The sequence below is a fragment of the Eptesicus fuscus genome, chromosome 4 (genome assembly GCF_027574615.1).
Source record: "Eptesicus fuscus isolate TK198812 chromosome 4, DD_ASM_mEF_20220401, whole genome shotgun sequence".
NCBI classification, from domain to species: domain Eukaryota; kingdom Metazoa; phylum Chordata; class Mammalia; order Chiroptera; family Vespertilionidae; genus Eptesicus; species Eptesicus fuscus.
The window spans coordinates 44861427-44879771 of NC_072476.1; the positions used below are offsets into that span (position 1 = coordinate 44861427).

General features: G+C 40.1%; 1 protein-coding gene across 1 annotated transcript; it reads left to right on the plus strand.

The window, feature by feature from the left end:
* Nucleotides 1–606: 606 nt before the first annotated feature.
* Nucleotides 607–12495, plus strand: CDO1 (cysteine dioxygenase type 1). The gene is made up of 5 exons (XM_008144457.3): nt 607–1041; nt 4425–4502; nt 5976–6130; nt 11376–11545; nt 12432–12495. The coding sequence occupies exons 1-5, from the start codon at nt 872–874 to the stop codon at nt 12459–12461; spliced, it is 603 nt and encodes a 200-aa protein (XP_008142679.1). The 5' UTR covers nt 607–871; the 3' UTR covers nt 12462–12495.
* The last annotated feature ends 5850 nt before the right edge of the window (nt 12496–18345 follow it).

Consider the following 18345-nt stretch of genomic DNA (forward strand, 5'->3'; position numbering starts at 1 on the left):
TGATGTACTATAGAATTGTACACCTAAACCCAATGTCACGCCAATAAATTCAATAAAAGGGATTTTTTTAATTGTTAAAGGAAGACTTTGACTCCTTTTCACCTAGCCTGAAGCGTATTATCTAGAGTTTCAATCGCTCAAAACAGATCTCCATTTTGGAAGTGGAATCCATCCTCAACCTTCACAAGCTCTTCATAGCTCCTCAGCTCTCTGACAGGGAGGGCCCCCTACCTTCTTCAGCATCTACCCCCAGGCGTTCTCTCCCGAACCCAGGGCTCTGCGTCCCAGAGTGTGGAACCTCGGTGGCCGAAAGGAACCGCTGGGAATGCCGGCGGAGGGGCGTGTGGAAAGGGGTGGGGATGGGAGACCAAAATGAGCCTGTCAATGTGGGGGAGGGATTGCGCGCAGCCCCCCGCGAGTGCGGGGATTCCAGAGAGAAGGGCTCGCGGGAGGGCTGCATTGCTAGGAGGGCGGACGCTAAGTGCGTGAGCCTGGCCCGCACGCTCTCGCCGTCGCCACCACCTTCCTCAGGTCGCACCCCGCCTCTCCCCACCCTCCGAGGGCCATTGGTACATTCCCGCTGACTCCGAGAGCTTAAAAAGGGCCCGGGAGGCTAAACCGAACGGATTCGGTCCTGATTTGTGTACTCCGCACGTTCTAAGAGATCGCAGATCCACGCCGCCCCGGTGGGGGTGTCTCTTGATACCTTGGCCAGGGATTCTCTTAGCTGTGGCTCTCAAGTGTTTGGGGGTTTTGTGTGTGTAGCTGTCTGGCTGGCAGCTGGGGGTCCCTCGTCCCCGGTTCCTAGGCTCGCTCAGCTCCTTCGCCGAAGCCCAGCAGTGAGACAGGCGCGCCGCCAATTCCGCAAAGGATGGAGCAGACCGAGGTGCTAAAGCCGCGGACGCTCACCGACCTGATCCGCATCCTGCACCAGCTCTTCGCCAGCGAGGAGGTCAATGTGGAGGAGGTGCAGGCCGTCATGGAAGCCTACGAGAGCGACCCCGCCGAGTGGTCGGTGTACGCCAAGTACGACCAGTACAGGTGAGCGCGCTCTAGCCCTGCCCGCCGAGGGGCGCGGGCGCGGGCCTCCGAGCCCCGCCGTGCGGCTCTCGGAGTCCGCGGAGAAGCGGGCGTGGTGGGAAGGGTGGGGGGTCTTGCTTCGGGAGAGTGCGGGCCCCATCGCGATCAAGACTATCTCTTGATCAAGAATATCTCTAGGCAGAACAAGAAAACTAGTATACACCATATGTCTGCACGCTCCCAGCGCCCCAGGGCCTCCTCCGCCGGCCCGGCTCGCCCTCCGCGCTTTGGGCCGAAGGTGGAGCCTGCGGAGGGGAGGCAGCCGCCTATCTCCAGTTTTCTATCCTCTTCTCACGTGTCAGCCTCTCAGCTTCCAAACCGCCACTCCCTCCGCCCCCGGCCTCGGGTGCAGTGCCCTGGGGAGCCCACTGGCTGGACGGACGGAGGCTGATGCTCCCAGGGGAGAACTGCATCAGCCACCCGGAGAAAGGGGTAACGGTGGAGGCACAATTCCCCGCCGCTGGTTCTCCATCACTTCGCCCCCTGTCGCCTGCAAGCAAGCACCTGCCAACAGGCATTTGTGTGTGTGTGTGTGTGTGTGTGTCTTGGAGTTGTCAACTGCTCGTTTTCAGTTTGTGGTGACCCCTCTCCCAAACCAGTTTTAACTTCCCAGACTATGGCTTTATTTAAACACACTATCGATTCGCGAATTAAAGGACTGTCTCTCGCTTCTCCCCCCACCCTCTCCCCCAGCAATATGCTTTCTCTCATCCTTAATTCTGAGGATCTGGAATGTAAATTGAAGACCGCTGCTTCCCAGCGGTGCGGGAGTGAGATGCCCTGGGAGGCCTGGTCCTTTGCAGAGGTGGCTTGGTGATTAAGTAAAAATGGATCTCTACCCGTCCTCTGGGGCCACGAATGAAATTCAGTCACTCGGAAGAGGGAGAGGTTCTTTTCCGAAAGGTAGCTAGCGCTTCAGTCGTTATGGTTAGTTGGGTTGAAGGGGATAGTTGAAAGAAAAGAATAAGGAAAGACTAAGCTTTCCTTGGGAGCAGATTCTGTTAGTCGTTTCACAAAACATACTTAGGGCTTTTAGTAAAGTTTTGTCGGCAATGTCTCTAGGAAATTCCTTTTGTTCCTGTCAACTCAGTTCTCCTGTGGCTGCCAATAAAGTTACCAGAGTCTAGTGTGTTTTGTTGTTGTTTTGTGTTTGTTGTTAATCCTCACCTGAGGATATTTTCCCATTTATTTTTATTTATATATTTATTTTTAGAGAGAGTGGAAGAGAGGGGAGAGACAGAAACGTTGTGTCCTTGACCGGAATTGAACCCGGGACACTTCAGTTTGAGGGCCCACGCTCTATCCACTGAACCAAACCGGCCAGGGCAGAGTCTAGTTTTTTTTTTAATTTTGCCATTAGCTCCAAGTAATTGAGGGGTTATTATGGGCCAGATGCTATTGCAGTCACTCTACACGTGTGTTAACTCATTTACCTCGACAGCCCTACAAGATTGGTACCATTCTTATCCCTATTTTACAGGTGAGAAATGATAAGCAATAAAAAGTTTGGATTACCTGTGCAAGGTCATACTTATGTCAAGAAGTGGCACCAGGATCCAAATTAGCATTATTGTTCCAGAGCCCACATTCTAAACCACTATTAAACTTTTGCAGACATATGGTGTATAATAGTAGTTTTCTTGTTCTGCCTAGAGATATTCTTGATCAAGTGAAATTAATTAACCAGGCTGTAAGTGCGCTTAATCTTTAGAACAAGGATATTTCCAGGGGCCTTGAATTTATATTGATTGACAAGCTCTAAACCATTTGAAATGCAACTGCTTGGATTGATCATTCCACAGGTATCTGAGACACAGCTCACTTAGATAGTAGGTGGGTGGGTGTTCGGGGGAGGAGAGAGGGAGGGAGAAGGGAGAGCAGAAATCAATTCGATAGTATTTTCTGCCTATGCCTGTCCAAACACTGAGGAATTCTGATCTCTGACCTTGGGAAGGCCAAAGCAGAAGAACCAAGACAGAGTGTGTTCCAGTGTAGACCAGACAGTGAATTCTCTGTTAGAAGCCCCAGAGAAACAAGAGGGATGACCCTAAGACCGGTGGAGAGAGAAGTAGGATCCTGGTACGGGAACCAGATTTACTGTGAATTAAAGGCACAGCCCCTTGCTAGGTCGTAAAAGTTGATGGCTGACATCTAAAGAGCATTTACTAATCACCTCCCTTTACTAATCCTGCTCTGCCAGCACCTGGCCTTCAGCTGCGGGGAGGATGGGGCACGTAGGACTTAAGTGAACAGATGACCATGTGAACAAACACTACCCCAGAAATGGGGTAAAGATTGCTTTCCTTAAAAGTGACAGTCTAAATGAATGTCATAAAACTTTGCTAATTAGATGATATCATTAGTACCTCTCGGACCAATAGAAGTTTTAAAGTTGAGTTTTATTTTCTGATGGTGTGGTTGTGGTTGTTTTTGGTCAGGATTTATTTATTTATTATTATTATTATTTTGCTTATTACTGTCTTCTCATCATTGTAAAAGGTTTAGAGTGTTACTTTCCTAATATAGTGTCCTACATTCTAGTACTTAGATCAACCCCCTCCACGACCCCCCCCCCCGCCCCCCACACACACACACACCCTGTTTGTGGAGGACTTTTCATTAAGGGTACTTTTGAATGTGGTTTGTATCTGGGCTATAGTAAAACTAAGGAGAATTCTAGAACAGCTATTTAATAAAACCTTGTTTCTCAAATTCAGGTTTATCTACCCCAGAGAAAACACAGGACAATACAATAGCAACATACTTGCCTAGCGCACTAATGCACTTTGCAATTACCTTCTGTGAGAAACCTTTTTTCAATCTGAGGCAGTCACATGGAGAATAAAGGAATTTACTTTATTTCCTGTTAACTTTTCCATGACATTAATTAAAACTGAGCAGCTGTAAATACAGCGATTCAAAATATAAAAATGACCAAAATGAACTGGGAAAAATACTTTTCATTTGTGCTGGATTAAAAAACCACATTCAGCCTGGCTGGCGTTGCTCATGGTTGAGTGTTTACCTATGAACCAGGAGGTTATGGTTCCATTCCCAGTCAGGGCACATGCCCGGGTTTCGGGCTCTGTCCCCTGTTGGGGACACGCAGGAGGCAGCCAATCAATGATTTTCTCTCATCATTGATGTTTCTGTCTCTCTCTCCCTCTCCCTTCCTCTCTGAAATCAATAAAAATACATTTTTTTAAAAAAAGAAAACCACATTTATAGTTGCTTAGAGGTAGAAATAGTAGCATCTGTAAACGAATGATACTTTGTGACACACTTATTTTTACCAGTGCTTGTTTCATCAACCAAATTCAAACTTCTGAATACATTCCTTTCAGGTACACCCGAAATCTTGTGGATCAAGGAAATGGAAAATTTAATCTGATGATTCTATGTTGGGGTGAAGGACATGGCAGGTAATACAACTATTCACAGGTTTTTATTAGAGTGTCTATTCCAGAATATGCAGTGTACAGTGCCAGGCTGGCCACAAGTCTTGAGAGAACTAACAAATCTCATTTTGTAATTATTTGTCCCCTAATCCTAACAACAAATCTCATGGGAATTAGCCTGAAGGGTTTAGGCATACACCATGAATATCAAAACCAGCCCCCAAAATGAGTAGGTGGTAACCAGTTTAACTTATTCTCTCTCCAAACTTTTATGGGATTGTGCTAAAACTTGACTTTTGTATTTTGCAGTGTGTAAATAATTTTGGGACTAAAGACCTAAATGTCCAGATTTGGAGCTAGAAAAGCAATACACAAATTGGGACAATTTCTTTTCACTTCAAGTTTATGGTTTACTTTCTTTATATAGACAGTAAGGCAACTTAAACTAATACCAATTCTTTGAAATTTGGTTCTTTAATTGTTCTTAGTTTAAACATTTGCCAGCATTATTACCAATTGAGTATTAGTATCTCTTTAAACAGATCCTTCTCAGTCTTTTGAGAATGGCAAGACAATAATCCAGACCCACTTTTGATGGGAGAAAGGAAACAGGAACTCATAAAGTTTTGGAAAATTAGGTTTATAGAATACATTTATATACTCATGTAGAGTGGAGCAGTTTTCCCTTATTCAATATTTTTTCAAAGTAGATTACATATAAAGAATAGGACTAGGCTCTGTGAATTTTAGGAAACAACTTCTTCCTGTGGTACATATGTATATATTTTAATCAACCCTACAGCCAATCTTACTTAATAAATACTATTTACTATAAGCTTATATGAATATATTATTTTCCCAAATCAAATTTACTTTATTTCCCCCACAAATATTAGTATGGAATCACAGGTAGGGTACTCTAAATCTACAGAATGTTAACATTATATGTTTATTACAGTATAATTTTAGGATGGTGGCAATAGATACATATACCGTTTGTCCCCCAAAGGAAGGATAAAAGAGAGAAAGCCTGGGAAAAATCATTAAATGTTAAGTGATCTTCTCAGTGTGATGCAATGATTATAGATGATTATTTTTGTCCTTCCTAAAAGTTCTCCAGTGCAGTTTTATAATCAAGTTTTAGTGCAGCTTAACTGAGTTATTAAAAGCTGTATCTTGGAGAAGCTAAAAGGTTGCTGGTTTTGTGTTTCTCTTACGAAAGTAGTATTCTAACAGGGTTTGAAAAAATTAACTGTTCTTTAGTAGGGTATGTATGAAAACTGTTCCTCTTATATACATTGATATGGAAGACATTTTCTCTATATTGCACAATATTGAATTATAAATTGATGACATTTCAAAATTCAGCTGAAATGGATTTTGTCCTGGGAGATGTCCTATTGACAGTGTGCAGCTTTCAGCTCTGGGCTGAATGTTACTGCAGGTCTGGGTACTGGAGCATCTACTGAGTTCAGTTGTCCTTTTGTGTCTACATAGCAGTATCCATGACCACACCAACTCCCACTGCTTTCTGAAGATGCTGCAGGGAAATCTAAAGGAGACATTATTTGCCTGGCCTGACAAAAAGTCCAATGAGATGATCAAGAAGTCTGAAAGAATCTTGAGGGAAAACCAGTGTGCCTACATCAACGGTAACATCCAATAGCTTTTTCTAAGGGCAAGTGGGAAAAACTTTTAACTCCCATCGGAAATATTGGTTACTTACACATGTGCAGTAGAACTTGGATCACGAAGTCACTAATTTCAAATGCTTGGAAAAGGACCAGAGAGCAGTGGGTTTTGCTTTTTAAAGTTTTGCATGTGGACTAAAATCACTTATTGGAAACACATGCTTGTAGATTAGTGCTGACTGAAACGTCATTTATGTGCCAAATCTTAGGACAGTTAGAACTGAATATGAATTTATGTATGTAGAGTCTTCTAATGAAGGAGTGAGGCCAAGGTGGAAATAAATAAATATAACAACAAATTGATGTTTCTCTCTTTCTCTCTCTCTCTCTCTCTCTCTTCCTCTGTCTCTCTAAAATCAATGAATAAAGAAAATTTTAAAAAAAGAAAATGTAAAGCAATGTTCTGGAAGTAGTTATGAATGCTAGCTAGTCCTTATTTTTCTAAAATGCATATACTTAAAAGCATATTCTCAAGGGAAACTTTACAAAGCACATTATTCAGCAGTGATTTATAGATCTCTCACTAAGAATTCATTCTTTCCTCTAACTGTGATATGGAAAACCAAATGCTTTTTAGGGGAGGCAGTGATTAACATCTGTATTCTTAAAGGGGATAATAACTTTCTAGAAAGCTTGTTATACTTATATGAGATCATTTATTCCCATTTACAGATGAAATTCCAACACACAGGAAGATTAAATAACTTGTCCACATTACTCAACGTTTAAGTGGCAGCCAGGATTCTAACCTAAGCAATTTGATTCCAAAGGCCATACTTTTATTGGATGCTATTTCACTTACATATAATAAGATATTATAGAGATTTTTCTGGCAAAGCAGGATCTTCTTTAAAGACAGATATTGGCCTTGGTACTGGCTTAAATTTGTTCATTAGTTTCAGAGTACACTTAGAAAGGTCAGATTACAAAGTAGTTCCCCGTTATCTGAGGGGTAAACGTTCTAAGACACCCCTCCCCCCCCAGTGGATACCTGAAACTGTAGTTAGTACTGAACCCTATGTTTTTTTCCTGTACATGCATACCTGGGATTAAGTTTAATTTATAAATAAGGCACAGTAAGAGTAAAAGCAATGATTGATGATAAAATAGAACAATTATAGCAATATACTGTAATAAAAGTTATGTAAATGTGGCGTGTGTGTGTATCTGATAACTAAGATAGCTACTAAGAGACTAAAAGGCAGGGAGCCGGTACGGCAGGTTGGACAAAGGGATAATTCACATCTGGGTGGGATGGAGCGGGAGATTTTTGCCACACTACTCAGAACAACATATAATTTAAAACTTATGAATTGTTTATTTTTAGAATTTTCCATTTAATATATTCAGACCATGGTTGACTGCAAGTAACTGAAACTGCAGAAAGTGAGACTGCAGATAAAGGGGGACTACTGTATGGGAAGTTTTTCTTCTCATTCACCTAACACAAGGTGTTAGTTTCTTAGGTAGCAGAAAACTCTTGGGGGTTGCTATATATATGAGGCGCACCAGATTTTCAAGAACAAGTTTGTTGCCCATATAACTCACAGAAAAGCAGAAAGCCTTTCAGAATAATGACTTTCAGCAAGTGACAGAGTCTTTGTGAACCTAGATAGGTCTTGAAGAATAGGTAAAGAGTCTACAATGCAAAGAGTATAGAAGCCAAACATACGGTAAATGAGTGCTGCAGGCTGGGAATAAGGCTTGGGGACTGGTGTGTGCAAGCCACGGGGCAGCAACAGGCACCCAGCTCCAACGAGATCATCCTGACTTCTTTTTCCATAGATGTCTATGGGAAATTTTGCCAATCGGTAAAGTATTGGGTGGAATAAGCTAAATATTTCTGTAGACTAATTACTCATATGATTAAAAATCACATATTTACAACCTTTTATTTTTACTGGTGCAGGAGGGGTGCAGATAGATACCGATCAGTGGGAAGGATGTTTTAAGTACAGGGAAGAGAACGAGTGAAGGCGGAGTCACTGCAAAAAAATAAAAACTTGTCAGGAATGGTCTATCTGGAGGGAAGAAGGAAGAACGGGTGTGGACAAGAGTAGTGGGAGAGTAAAGTGAGATCAGGTCCTAGGCCTCCAAGGCCAGCTTAAAATAAGAGCTTGCTTTGGTGAGCAGAATTTTATTTGGGAATATCTTGATCAATATGGTAGCAGTGTGCAACATAGGGTGGAGGAAAGGGAGAATTGGGGCAAGCAGACCAAGTTACCTATTGTAATAGAAAAAAGATGGACATGGCCAGGATCAAACTGGCATCCATAAGTACCACCAAGTGCAGAATTACTGTGACAGAGGGTACACCATGGGGGCAAAGAAAAGGAGGCAAAGACAAAAAATAATAATGCTGGAATTCTTAACAATTGGGATCAGACATGAGCCTCAGGAACTTCTCTAACGGACAGGCAACTAGTTTTTGCAGGGCCTTTGCGTACAGATTGTCCAGCATGCATTGGATGGTGTATGTATTTGCAATTGGAGAAACAAATAATTTGTGTAGGGGCAGTCGCTTCTTAAGAATATTGAACTTTTGTTCAAGATTGTGCTTCAGCCAGTATCTTATGAAAGAAGTAAGCTTTGGAATTAAAGAGTTTACGGATCTGAGAATCAGGCTCCATTTTTAGAAGTGAGGAAAACCGAGGGTTCTAGAAGTTGTGAGTTGTTTCAGGGAATAGAACCTAAGTCTTCTGCTTCTAGGCTTTGCTCTTTATCACGCAACCTCATGGAGCTAGATCATAAAGCATAGGGCCAAATTGGGTGCCTACATTAGCTACACTAATTACACTGAATTACTTCCTTGACTAATCCTCAAATCCTCTCCTAACTATAAATTTCTTCTCAGCATATTTTTTCAAAATTATGTATTTTTTCATTATTTCTTTATTTTAATCTTCTTTGAGACATCTCCTTCAGGGCCTTTTGACCAGCTTCAATGTGGATTGGTTGATCTTAAGGCCAGGGCTCCACTGTCATCCTGGGGTCCCCTCACATCATCCAGGCTTTTCCTTTGCCATCTTCTTTTGCTAATCCCCTTGTTTCCTGATCTCATCTCTGCCTACTTCTTGGTCCAGGCCTTTGTTTTAGTGGAGCATATCCTCCAGTTGCTCTATGAGAAAGGGTTCCAGAAAGGAATTTTGTGAGACCTTATATATCTAAAATCTCTATATTCAACCCTTGCAATGTGATTGCTAATTGAGCTGGATATGGAATTCTGACCTGATAATCACATTCTCTCAGAACACGGAGGTAATGCCTTATCATTTAGTTTTTGGTCTTAAAAAAATTATTATTATTGATTTGAGAGAGAGAGAAACATTGATTTGTTGTTCCATTTATTTATGCATTCATTGGTTGATTCTTGTCTGTACCCTGACCTGGGGATTGAACCTGCAACATTGGCATATCAGAACAGTGCTCTAACCAACTGTGATACCCAGCCAATGCTTTCAGTCTTCTTGTTGAAAATCTACTGTCATTCTGATTCTTGAATCTTTCTATGAAACCTATTTTTCCTTTCTAGAAACTTTTGAGATATCTTTTATTATATTTTCTCTGTCTCCAATATTATAGAGATTTATACCATGTTGCATGATTTTCATTCATTGTGCTGAGTACTCAGTGGGTTCTTTCAATCTGGAAATTCATGTCTATTCAAGCAAATATTGTCTAGTTATTTCTTTGACTTCATTTTTTTTTGCTCTGTTTATGACATTCCCATTTCTCAGATATTAAACTTCCTCTTGCTTTACTTTATCTTTCTTTCCTATTTTCTATCTTTGTTATTTTGTTCTTTGAGTCTTCCTCCGCTTCCTTAGTTTTTCTTCCAACCTTTCTATTCAGGTTTTTATTTCTAAAAGCTCCTTTTGGTCTCTGGTTGTTTTATAGTATTTTGTCTTATCTCTCTAAGGATATTAATGATACGTTTGTTTTTTAAGCCTTCTCTTGAATTATGTCTGTCTCTAGCTGCTCTTTTTAGGTTGCTCTGGCCTCTGTATTTCATACTAGAGGACTTGCTCAAATGTCTGGTGACCTTGGCTGTGTGCTAATATTTAAAAACCAGGGACAAAAAATATCAGTTGGTAGCTCTAAACACTGGACTTCGTTCTAGGATAATCTGGCAGAGCTTTTTTCTTGATGAACAACCAATGGCAGTTGTTTTTTGTTCTTGAGCCAATCAGATTCCCTGGGAAACTGCTTCCCATCTCCTTCCTGGAGAAGAAAATTCCTATCTGGAAGCATTCTGGCAGCTATGTGGTGAAGAAAGGGGGACTCTTCTCATTCAATATGTAAATTTTCACTTTGGTCACCTCTTTTTCACCTGTCCTGATCTATTATATTCTTTCTAGAGACCAGATCTCAGACTTCTACCAGAAGGAAGGAGAGGGAGAAGTGGTAAAAGGGATGTAAGTCTCTAAACTGAAATAGGCTTTTAACCAGTTCTTGTACTTTTAGCCCCATCTTCTTCCCCATATTCAGAAATACCCATGCTCCCAATTCCTGAGCTGTTTGGGCGGGGAGAGGGAGTTTCACAATATAAATCACTTTATTTCTTGGCTATCTCCCATGTATGAATGAACATTTAGCTTTCTTTCTCCTGCAAGCTATTCATCTATAGTTAATGATGAACAACTCAGGTTTGAACTGAACGGGTCCATGTATACCCAGATTTTTTTTTTTTTCAATAAATACCTGTAATATTTTCAATTCGAGGTTGGAGGTCCACGGATGTGGAGTGCTGACTGTATGCTTTGATGAATGCTATTTTATACAGGGGGGCAGGGGACTAGAGCATCCTCAGATTTTTATATCCATAGGTGGCCCTGGAACCAATTCCCCCATCAATACTTGGGGACAACTTCAGTTTTGAGAGAGTCAAAAGTTATATGTGGATTTTTGACTATAGGGTGTGGGAGTTGGCACCCCTAAGGTCCATGTTCAAGAGTCAACTGTACATTCAAGCTTTTAAATTTTTATTAATGTTTTCTCTTTTTCTATGTAGGTTGATGCCTTTTTTTAGTCTTTTACTGATGTTGTAGGATGTTTTCAGGAAATAACAGAGTGCATGTGTCTTATTATCTTTAACAAGAAATTCCATTCCTAATGTACCCAATTTATGATCTTAGGTGATTGACAAAATTTTTACCTACAGCAATCCTCTAAAACCCTTCATCTGTTCTTCTCGGTTGTTGTTTAGATTCCATTGGCTTACATCGAGTAGAAAATATTAGCCATACAGAACCTGCCGTGAGTCTTCACTTGTACAGCCCACCTTTTGATACATGCCAAGCCTTTGATCAAAGAACAGGATATAAAAACAAAGTCACCATGACATTCTATAGCAAATTTGGAATCAGGACCCCATTTGTAAGTATAATTACTCTCCTTGGTTTAGTGTTTTGTGAGTTGGTAACATTACACTGTATTCATTGCTTTTTTTGTTCTAGATATTACTTAAATATTTTAAGTATTCTCAAATTAAAGTTTAAATGAACCTTAACTTAGGGGAAAGGCACCTTATATCCTAATTCATTAACTTTGGAGACTATATTTTCATTTTATAAATAAATCTAAATTAGATGCAAAGATTTATTCAGTTCCAAAGTATGCTCATTTCTAAAGAAAATGTTTTCATTTATTAGAGAAATAAGAGTGCAATATATTTGATATAATTTCAGCTGTGACTTATTATTAATCAGTCTAATTTGCTAGGACAACACAAATAACTTGCAGAGTTAACCTTTCCAAAGTTTGAGACCCTATTCTGATTACACAAATAAAGAAACATGCCTATTTTGATTGCCAAATTACTTCTTCTTTCAGTAGTGCTGCTATTCCGGCCACAAATAAATGGCAGTAGACAATCATGTAGACTAGCATGTTCCCCTTGAGGAACGGGTGTTTCCACCTAAAAATAATAAGGCAACCAATGGTAATATGTTGTGGCAATCTTCTACCTCTGGCGAAATAAGTGGGCTATTTAGAGGAATGTGAAGACTGAAAATAATTCTCATGAATCTTACAGAAGTACAGCCTTTGAGAAAAGCCAGAGCAGAATTTCCTGAAGTGATTGCCCTGCTTTGTTTCCAGCATTTTGATTCCCAAGAGCTACTCTTAAGATAGGAACAAAACAATAGGGCTCCATTGCATAGCTGAGTTTCCATACCCTGATAAGAAAGCAGGTCTACTTAGAACAAGCTGAAATGTCTGGTATGCAGATTCTTACACAGCTTTCTTTTTTTCCTTCTTACAGGCAACTTCAGGATCACTGGAGAACAACTAAGGAGCACCCAGCCCTCTACGAGCTGTGCAAAGTTGCTGTGCAAAGTTTCGCCTTCAATGGGAAGGCCTCCCACCATTTGCTGTTCAGTCATACACTTTACAAAGCCAATACTTAGATCTCCTGTAAGGCAGATGCTAATTATAAGGCATTAAGGAAGCAAATAGTGCCCTAAGCAACTACAGAAGAAAAATCTCACTAAAGAAAAAAAAAAAAAAAAAGGCTTGTGATTTTAAAGGCCAAATCAAGTACTCTCCTGGTCTTATTCTCTAAATCAGGGGTGGGAACCTTTTTTTCTGCCAAGGGCCATTTGGATATTTATAACATCATTCTCTGGCCATACAAACATCAACTTAAAAATTAGACTGCTATATTTGGTCAAACATTTAATTAATTCACATCTAATGCCTTGGCAGGGCTAGACCAAATGATTTTGCGGGCCTTCTACGGCCCGCTGACCAACGTTTCCCACCCCTGTTCTAAATCTATTGGAACCATACTGGGAATGTCAGTGAAGGGTTTTATAGCTTTGGGGAACACTTTGGTCTCTGAACTATAATTAGCAATATATAAAAACTATAGACATCAAATGCCTGCCTTGTGACTTGGATAACTAAATGTAGATGTCTTTAGTATACTTTGTATGTTCTTAATATTTGAAGAGAATTTTTGGAATCTGTGGATTTTATTTTTTCAATCATATTTTACAAATTCCTGTTCTATAAACAATAGGGTTTTGTAGATGAGAAACTTAAAGTACTTTGACATTTGGTAATGAAATGAAGGGCAAAGGATTTAGAAAAGTAGATGTATTCAAACCCACAACAAACCAAAAACATAAACTCATGTCTGGTATGTCCAGTGGTCATAGTGAAAGACTTTGTACTAGTCTCAAATTCTAATAAAACTGGATTTGAACACATTTGAAGTTATCTTCTGTTTAATTTCATAAAATTCATAGTTTCTTAGATTTGGGTAAACTACCAAAAGCAGTGCAAAGTATGATTTTATGATGTAATAAAATGATGAGAGAGCCCACAAAAATGCATTAAAAAATAGCTTACCTTGCCCTAGCCTGTTTTGCTTAGTGGATAGAACGTTGGCCCTCAAACTGAAGGGTCTCAAGTTCAATTACTGGTCAAGGGCATGAACTTTGGTTGCAGGCTGGATCCCTGGCCCCGTCAGTGTGCATGCGGGAGGCAACCAATGGACGTGTCTCTCTCACATTGATGTGTGTCTCTCTGTCTCTCCCCTGGGTGATGATAAACAAACAAACAAAAAGTAGCTTACTTTTTTGGGCTTTACATGTGTTCACTAATTGGCTAGAGATACTAACCTGAGGGACTAAATATAGACCTAACCAAAATTTTGCCTAAAAATTGTGTGTGGGGTCTATAAAGGCATACCTCGTTTTATTGTACTTTGCTTTATTGCACTACACAGATGTTGCATCTTTTACAAATTGAATGCAAGACCCTCTACTGGCAAAAAGATTACAATTCGCTTTATATCGGTAGTCTGGGACCAAACCTGTAATAAGGTATGCTTGTCTGATTAAATGTGAATTGTTTTCCAATATGTAAACACTGGGGATTTCATAGCAGAAGAAGATATGGATTTCTGCTTCTTGAAAATTTGAAGTATCTCAGAATACTGGACCTGCATTGCATTTTCTTTGCCATCAGTCAGCTAGGCTAGGGTCTGTCCCTTAAATGGGGCCTCTCCTCCAATCTGCAGCAGCATCCAACTTGCCTGTTTCCCTTATGTATGTTACCAGCAAAGCCCACATATGCATTTGAGTTTGCTACCCCTACTTTAGGCAATTTTCTTAGGACTATCTGTCATAATCTTGGAATTTTATTATCTCTAGAAACTTAATAAAGTCCTTTGAAGATAGTTCTACATAGGTCATTGGTTGCATTTATACCATCTCGGAATTATTTACCTCTTTACATATTTTTTTGTTAATAAAAACAAATCTCCTTATAAATTAGGTGCTGTAATGGTTTTCTACTGCTGTTGTAACATCATCACAAACTTAGTGGCTTAAAGCAACCCAAGTTTAATTTTCCTACAGTTCTATAGCTCAGAAGTAAAGCAGCTTTACTGCACTAAAATCAAGACATCAGCAGGGCTATTTCTTTCTGTAAGTTCTCGATAGATAGGATCTATTTTACTGGATTTTCCTTCTAGATACTGCTGTGGCTTGGTATCCCTTTCCTCCATCTTCAAAGCCAGCAATGGCAGCCTTAGTTTTTCTATCTCTTAGCACTCTGACCTATTCTCTTTCTCTTGTATGTTGAAGGACTCAAGTGATTAGTAATGTCTCCATCTCTAGGTTATATCCTTAGGACTTAATCTATCTGTAAAGTCTCTTTTGCCATGTAGTCATAGGTTCTGGGGATTAGGATGAGGACCTCTGAGAGCTCATTCTGCCTACCACAGTTTGCCCACTTGCTCCAAATGAGCCATGCCTATCCCACATGCAAAGTAGGTTCACCCCATCCCCAAGTCCCCAAAGTCTCATCCCATCACAATGTCAACTGAAATTCCAAAAATTTTATCTCAATTATATCTCATCATTTAAATTCAGTATGGGTAAGGCTTTATTATAATCCATCCTGAACACAATTATTCCCCATATTTACACCTGTTCAACATAGTTTAAAAACCTGCCCAAAGTTATCCAGCCAAGAAATTACAGAGCTAGAATTTGATTCCGAGCCACCTTCCTTTAAAACTCATTCTCTTTATACTCAAGCCTTTCAGGGTAAGAGAAACCTAGGCCACTTCCAATTTTTGTTTCCTATTTTTAAACAATGATATTATGGTATATTTATGTTTTGTATGTGTGGTATATTTAAATGTTTCATATATTGCACTTTTAACACACAAATGTGGTCATACCCTATGTGTGACAAGTAATGGCCAAATCTGATTTGAGGATCCTTGTGCCTGTGACCTCAACCTAAATGGCTGCACTGGTGATCCTGGCTGTCCTGGATGTCCTGCCCACCTTGACCTCACGACTGGCCCTGTTCTCTGCTGCCCATGACAGTGTTCACAGAGAAGCAGGCATCCTTCTCCTCGAGCTCAGCACACGCTTGGGTTGATGAAATGTATGCACACACAGGGCAAGGCAGTGGAGCCATCAAGGGCTCAAAGGGATGATATAGGAGGGAGAAGGATCATTGGGGGTTGGAATCATGCTTGTTGCTGAAGGTGATTGGATGTAAAAGAGGAGGATAAGGAGCTGAGTCTAGACGAGGAGGAATGAGCCCTGTGTGAGGAAACAGTGAAGGGTGGTGGTTAGCACTCAGGACCTCCCACCTTACTTACAGCTCAAGCTTCAGCACTTCTGTTCCCTCTGCCTGGCATGCCCTTCTCCAAGTTCTTTCCATGGCTGGTTCTTCTTGCCCTTTACATGTCAGCTCAGATGCCATCTCCCCAGAAAGGGATTTCCCAACCACTCTACCTGAACATAAAATCTCCAGGCTATCTTCATCCAATTTCACTGACACACTTATGGTTATCTGAAAACTATCATTTCGTTTTTCACGTTCTACTAGTAGAATGCAAGCCCGTGGGGGTAGAAGCAGTGTTTCACTTACTGCTATATCCTGAGCACTGAGACCATATTTGACACAAAGGGGGTATTCAATGGATATTTATGAAATGAATGAAAAAACCCTCAATATCCTTACATAAGAGTTGTATTAACAAACCCTTGATGCTATGTTCTCTTCTACATACTACCAAATTGTGTGCCATGTTATTTTTATTAAGTATAGGAATTCTATACTTAAATTTTCAGTCACAGACTTAATCTGTGGCCTATGTCAGAGGCTTATGCTTTGGTGTGGGTTCATTAATCATATACTTAAACAAGCTAGTTGATGATTTGGGCTTTTATGTGTATTTCATAGGAAGGCGCAGCATTAATTACCCCATTTAGCAGTGGTGTTTAGCCTTTTTTTTCTGACTAACAATCTCTGAATGCTAAAGAACTTCTCTCCAAAAGACTAGCATACAACAAATGTGCATACAATTTCAGAAGAGATTTCTGGACTCTCTGAAATCCTCCAGGGGCCCCATTTAAGGAACCCTATCGTATGTGAGTCAAGATGTATGAGAAGTAGCTGGTGGCTATTTCACTTCATTTTCTGAAATAGGAGGGCATTAAGCAACCTGGGCAACTAGTTAATCTTTTAAATGTTACAACAGGGTTTCTAGGAAACACCAGAGACCATTGCTACTTTGTCCAAGGCACGTCCACACATTACACAAGATCTGTTTTCTGTCTTTCTAAAAACATTTCAGGAAAAAAAAAAGTTTCATAATGTTATTTACCCATTTAGTAGATGCTTTTTAAAAAAAGTATATGTGGAATAAGCCAGATACAGAGGACAAATATATAATTCCACCTATACGAGGTACCTAGGATAGTCCGATTCATAGAGACAGAAAGTAGACTAGCGATTACTGGGGCAGGGGGAGGAGTTTTTGTTTAATGGCTGCAGAGTTTCTTTTGGAGATGATTAAAATAATTTGGGTATAGATAGTTGTAATGGGTCCACAGCATTGTGGATGTATTTGATACACCAGATTGTACATTTATGAATGGTTAAAATGATAAATATGTTATATATATTTTCCCACCATAAAAAGGTTATTTCCTTAAAAAAGGTACATGTGGGAGAAAGTGTACATATGATGTGTGGGTGGATTGTGTTGGAATAGGTAAGACCTATCATAGACAATGGAATAGGTAAGAGGGCTTATGGTGAAAAGGTTCCCCTCCTCGGGCTCTCAGTTTCCCTCTAGAGGAAACCTGTATTACCAGTTTCTTGTGTTTCCTCATTTATCTTTCCCATTGTTTATACAAAGTGCAGCATCCTGAACGCCATGCTTCTAAGGAGACCTTTCCATATCAGAGTACAAACAGTTTTTGCATTCTTTTGTACTGCTGGCTGCGTGGTATGAATGTACCATAGTTTTAGTTCACCAGTCCTCTACTGATGGACTTTGATGTGATTTCCAACCTTTTCCAATTGCAAACAATTCTGCAATGAATAACCACATACATAATGTCATTTCACAAATGTCAGTTGATCATTTCTTTATTATGAAACCACCAAGATACTAAGCCCCAGGAAATGAGGTAATGGGAGAAGGTCATGGCAAGCCACCCTGGCTGAAGAATAACTCTTCTGTGCAGAATCTGTTACCTGATGTCATTGCTATTCAAATTCAACCATTTCCACTCTGCTCAGTAGTTAAGCGTGTTCGTGTGAGCCCTTCAGCGCTGTCAGAAGCTTAATGCTCACAGAGATTAGTTATTACTAGCAAGAAAGCCCAGGGAAAGTCCATGTGTTTGTGACGAAACTAAAGATGTAGTCGTAGTCACTTTACAGTTCTCCCCGTGCTCAGTAGGAAAGTTATGCATTCCTGTTTTTGCTTTCATCACTGAGCTTTTTGAGTGGTTGAAGATGTGATAGACAACTTAATGTGCTATTTAAAACATGCCTCAGAGGTTGCTTAATAAGGGGCATTTTGTTTATTTTTTTTAATAACTCACAGAGACATAAAGAAGTTGTGAGACACAGAGATCTACTGAATATGGTTCTGAGCACTGATTTAAACCTGTATCAGTCTGAGAGATATCCATATATAAGCTCAAGGAAATGGTTATCTATTTAAAATACTTATATCTATATACTATAGTGATATGTATAATGTTTACCTAAAAGCACAACCAGAAAAATTCCTTGCACATGATGGGTAGAAATATTATAGAACCTGTATTACCAGTTTAATCTAATGAAACTGAAGATTGATTAGCCTTCAATGCCAAGAGCCCTCCTAAGCATATCATAGCAAGAAGTGT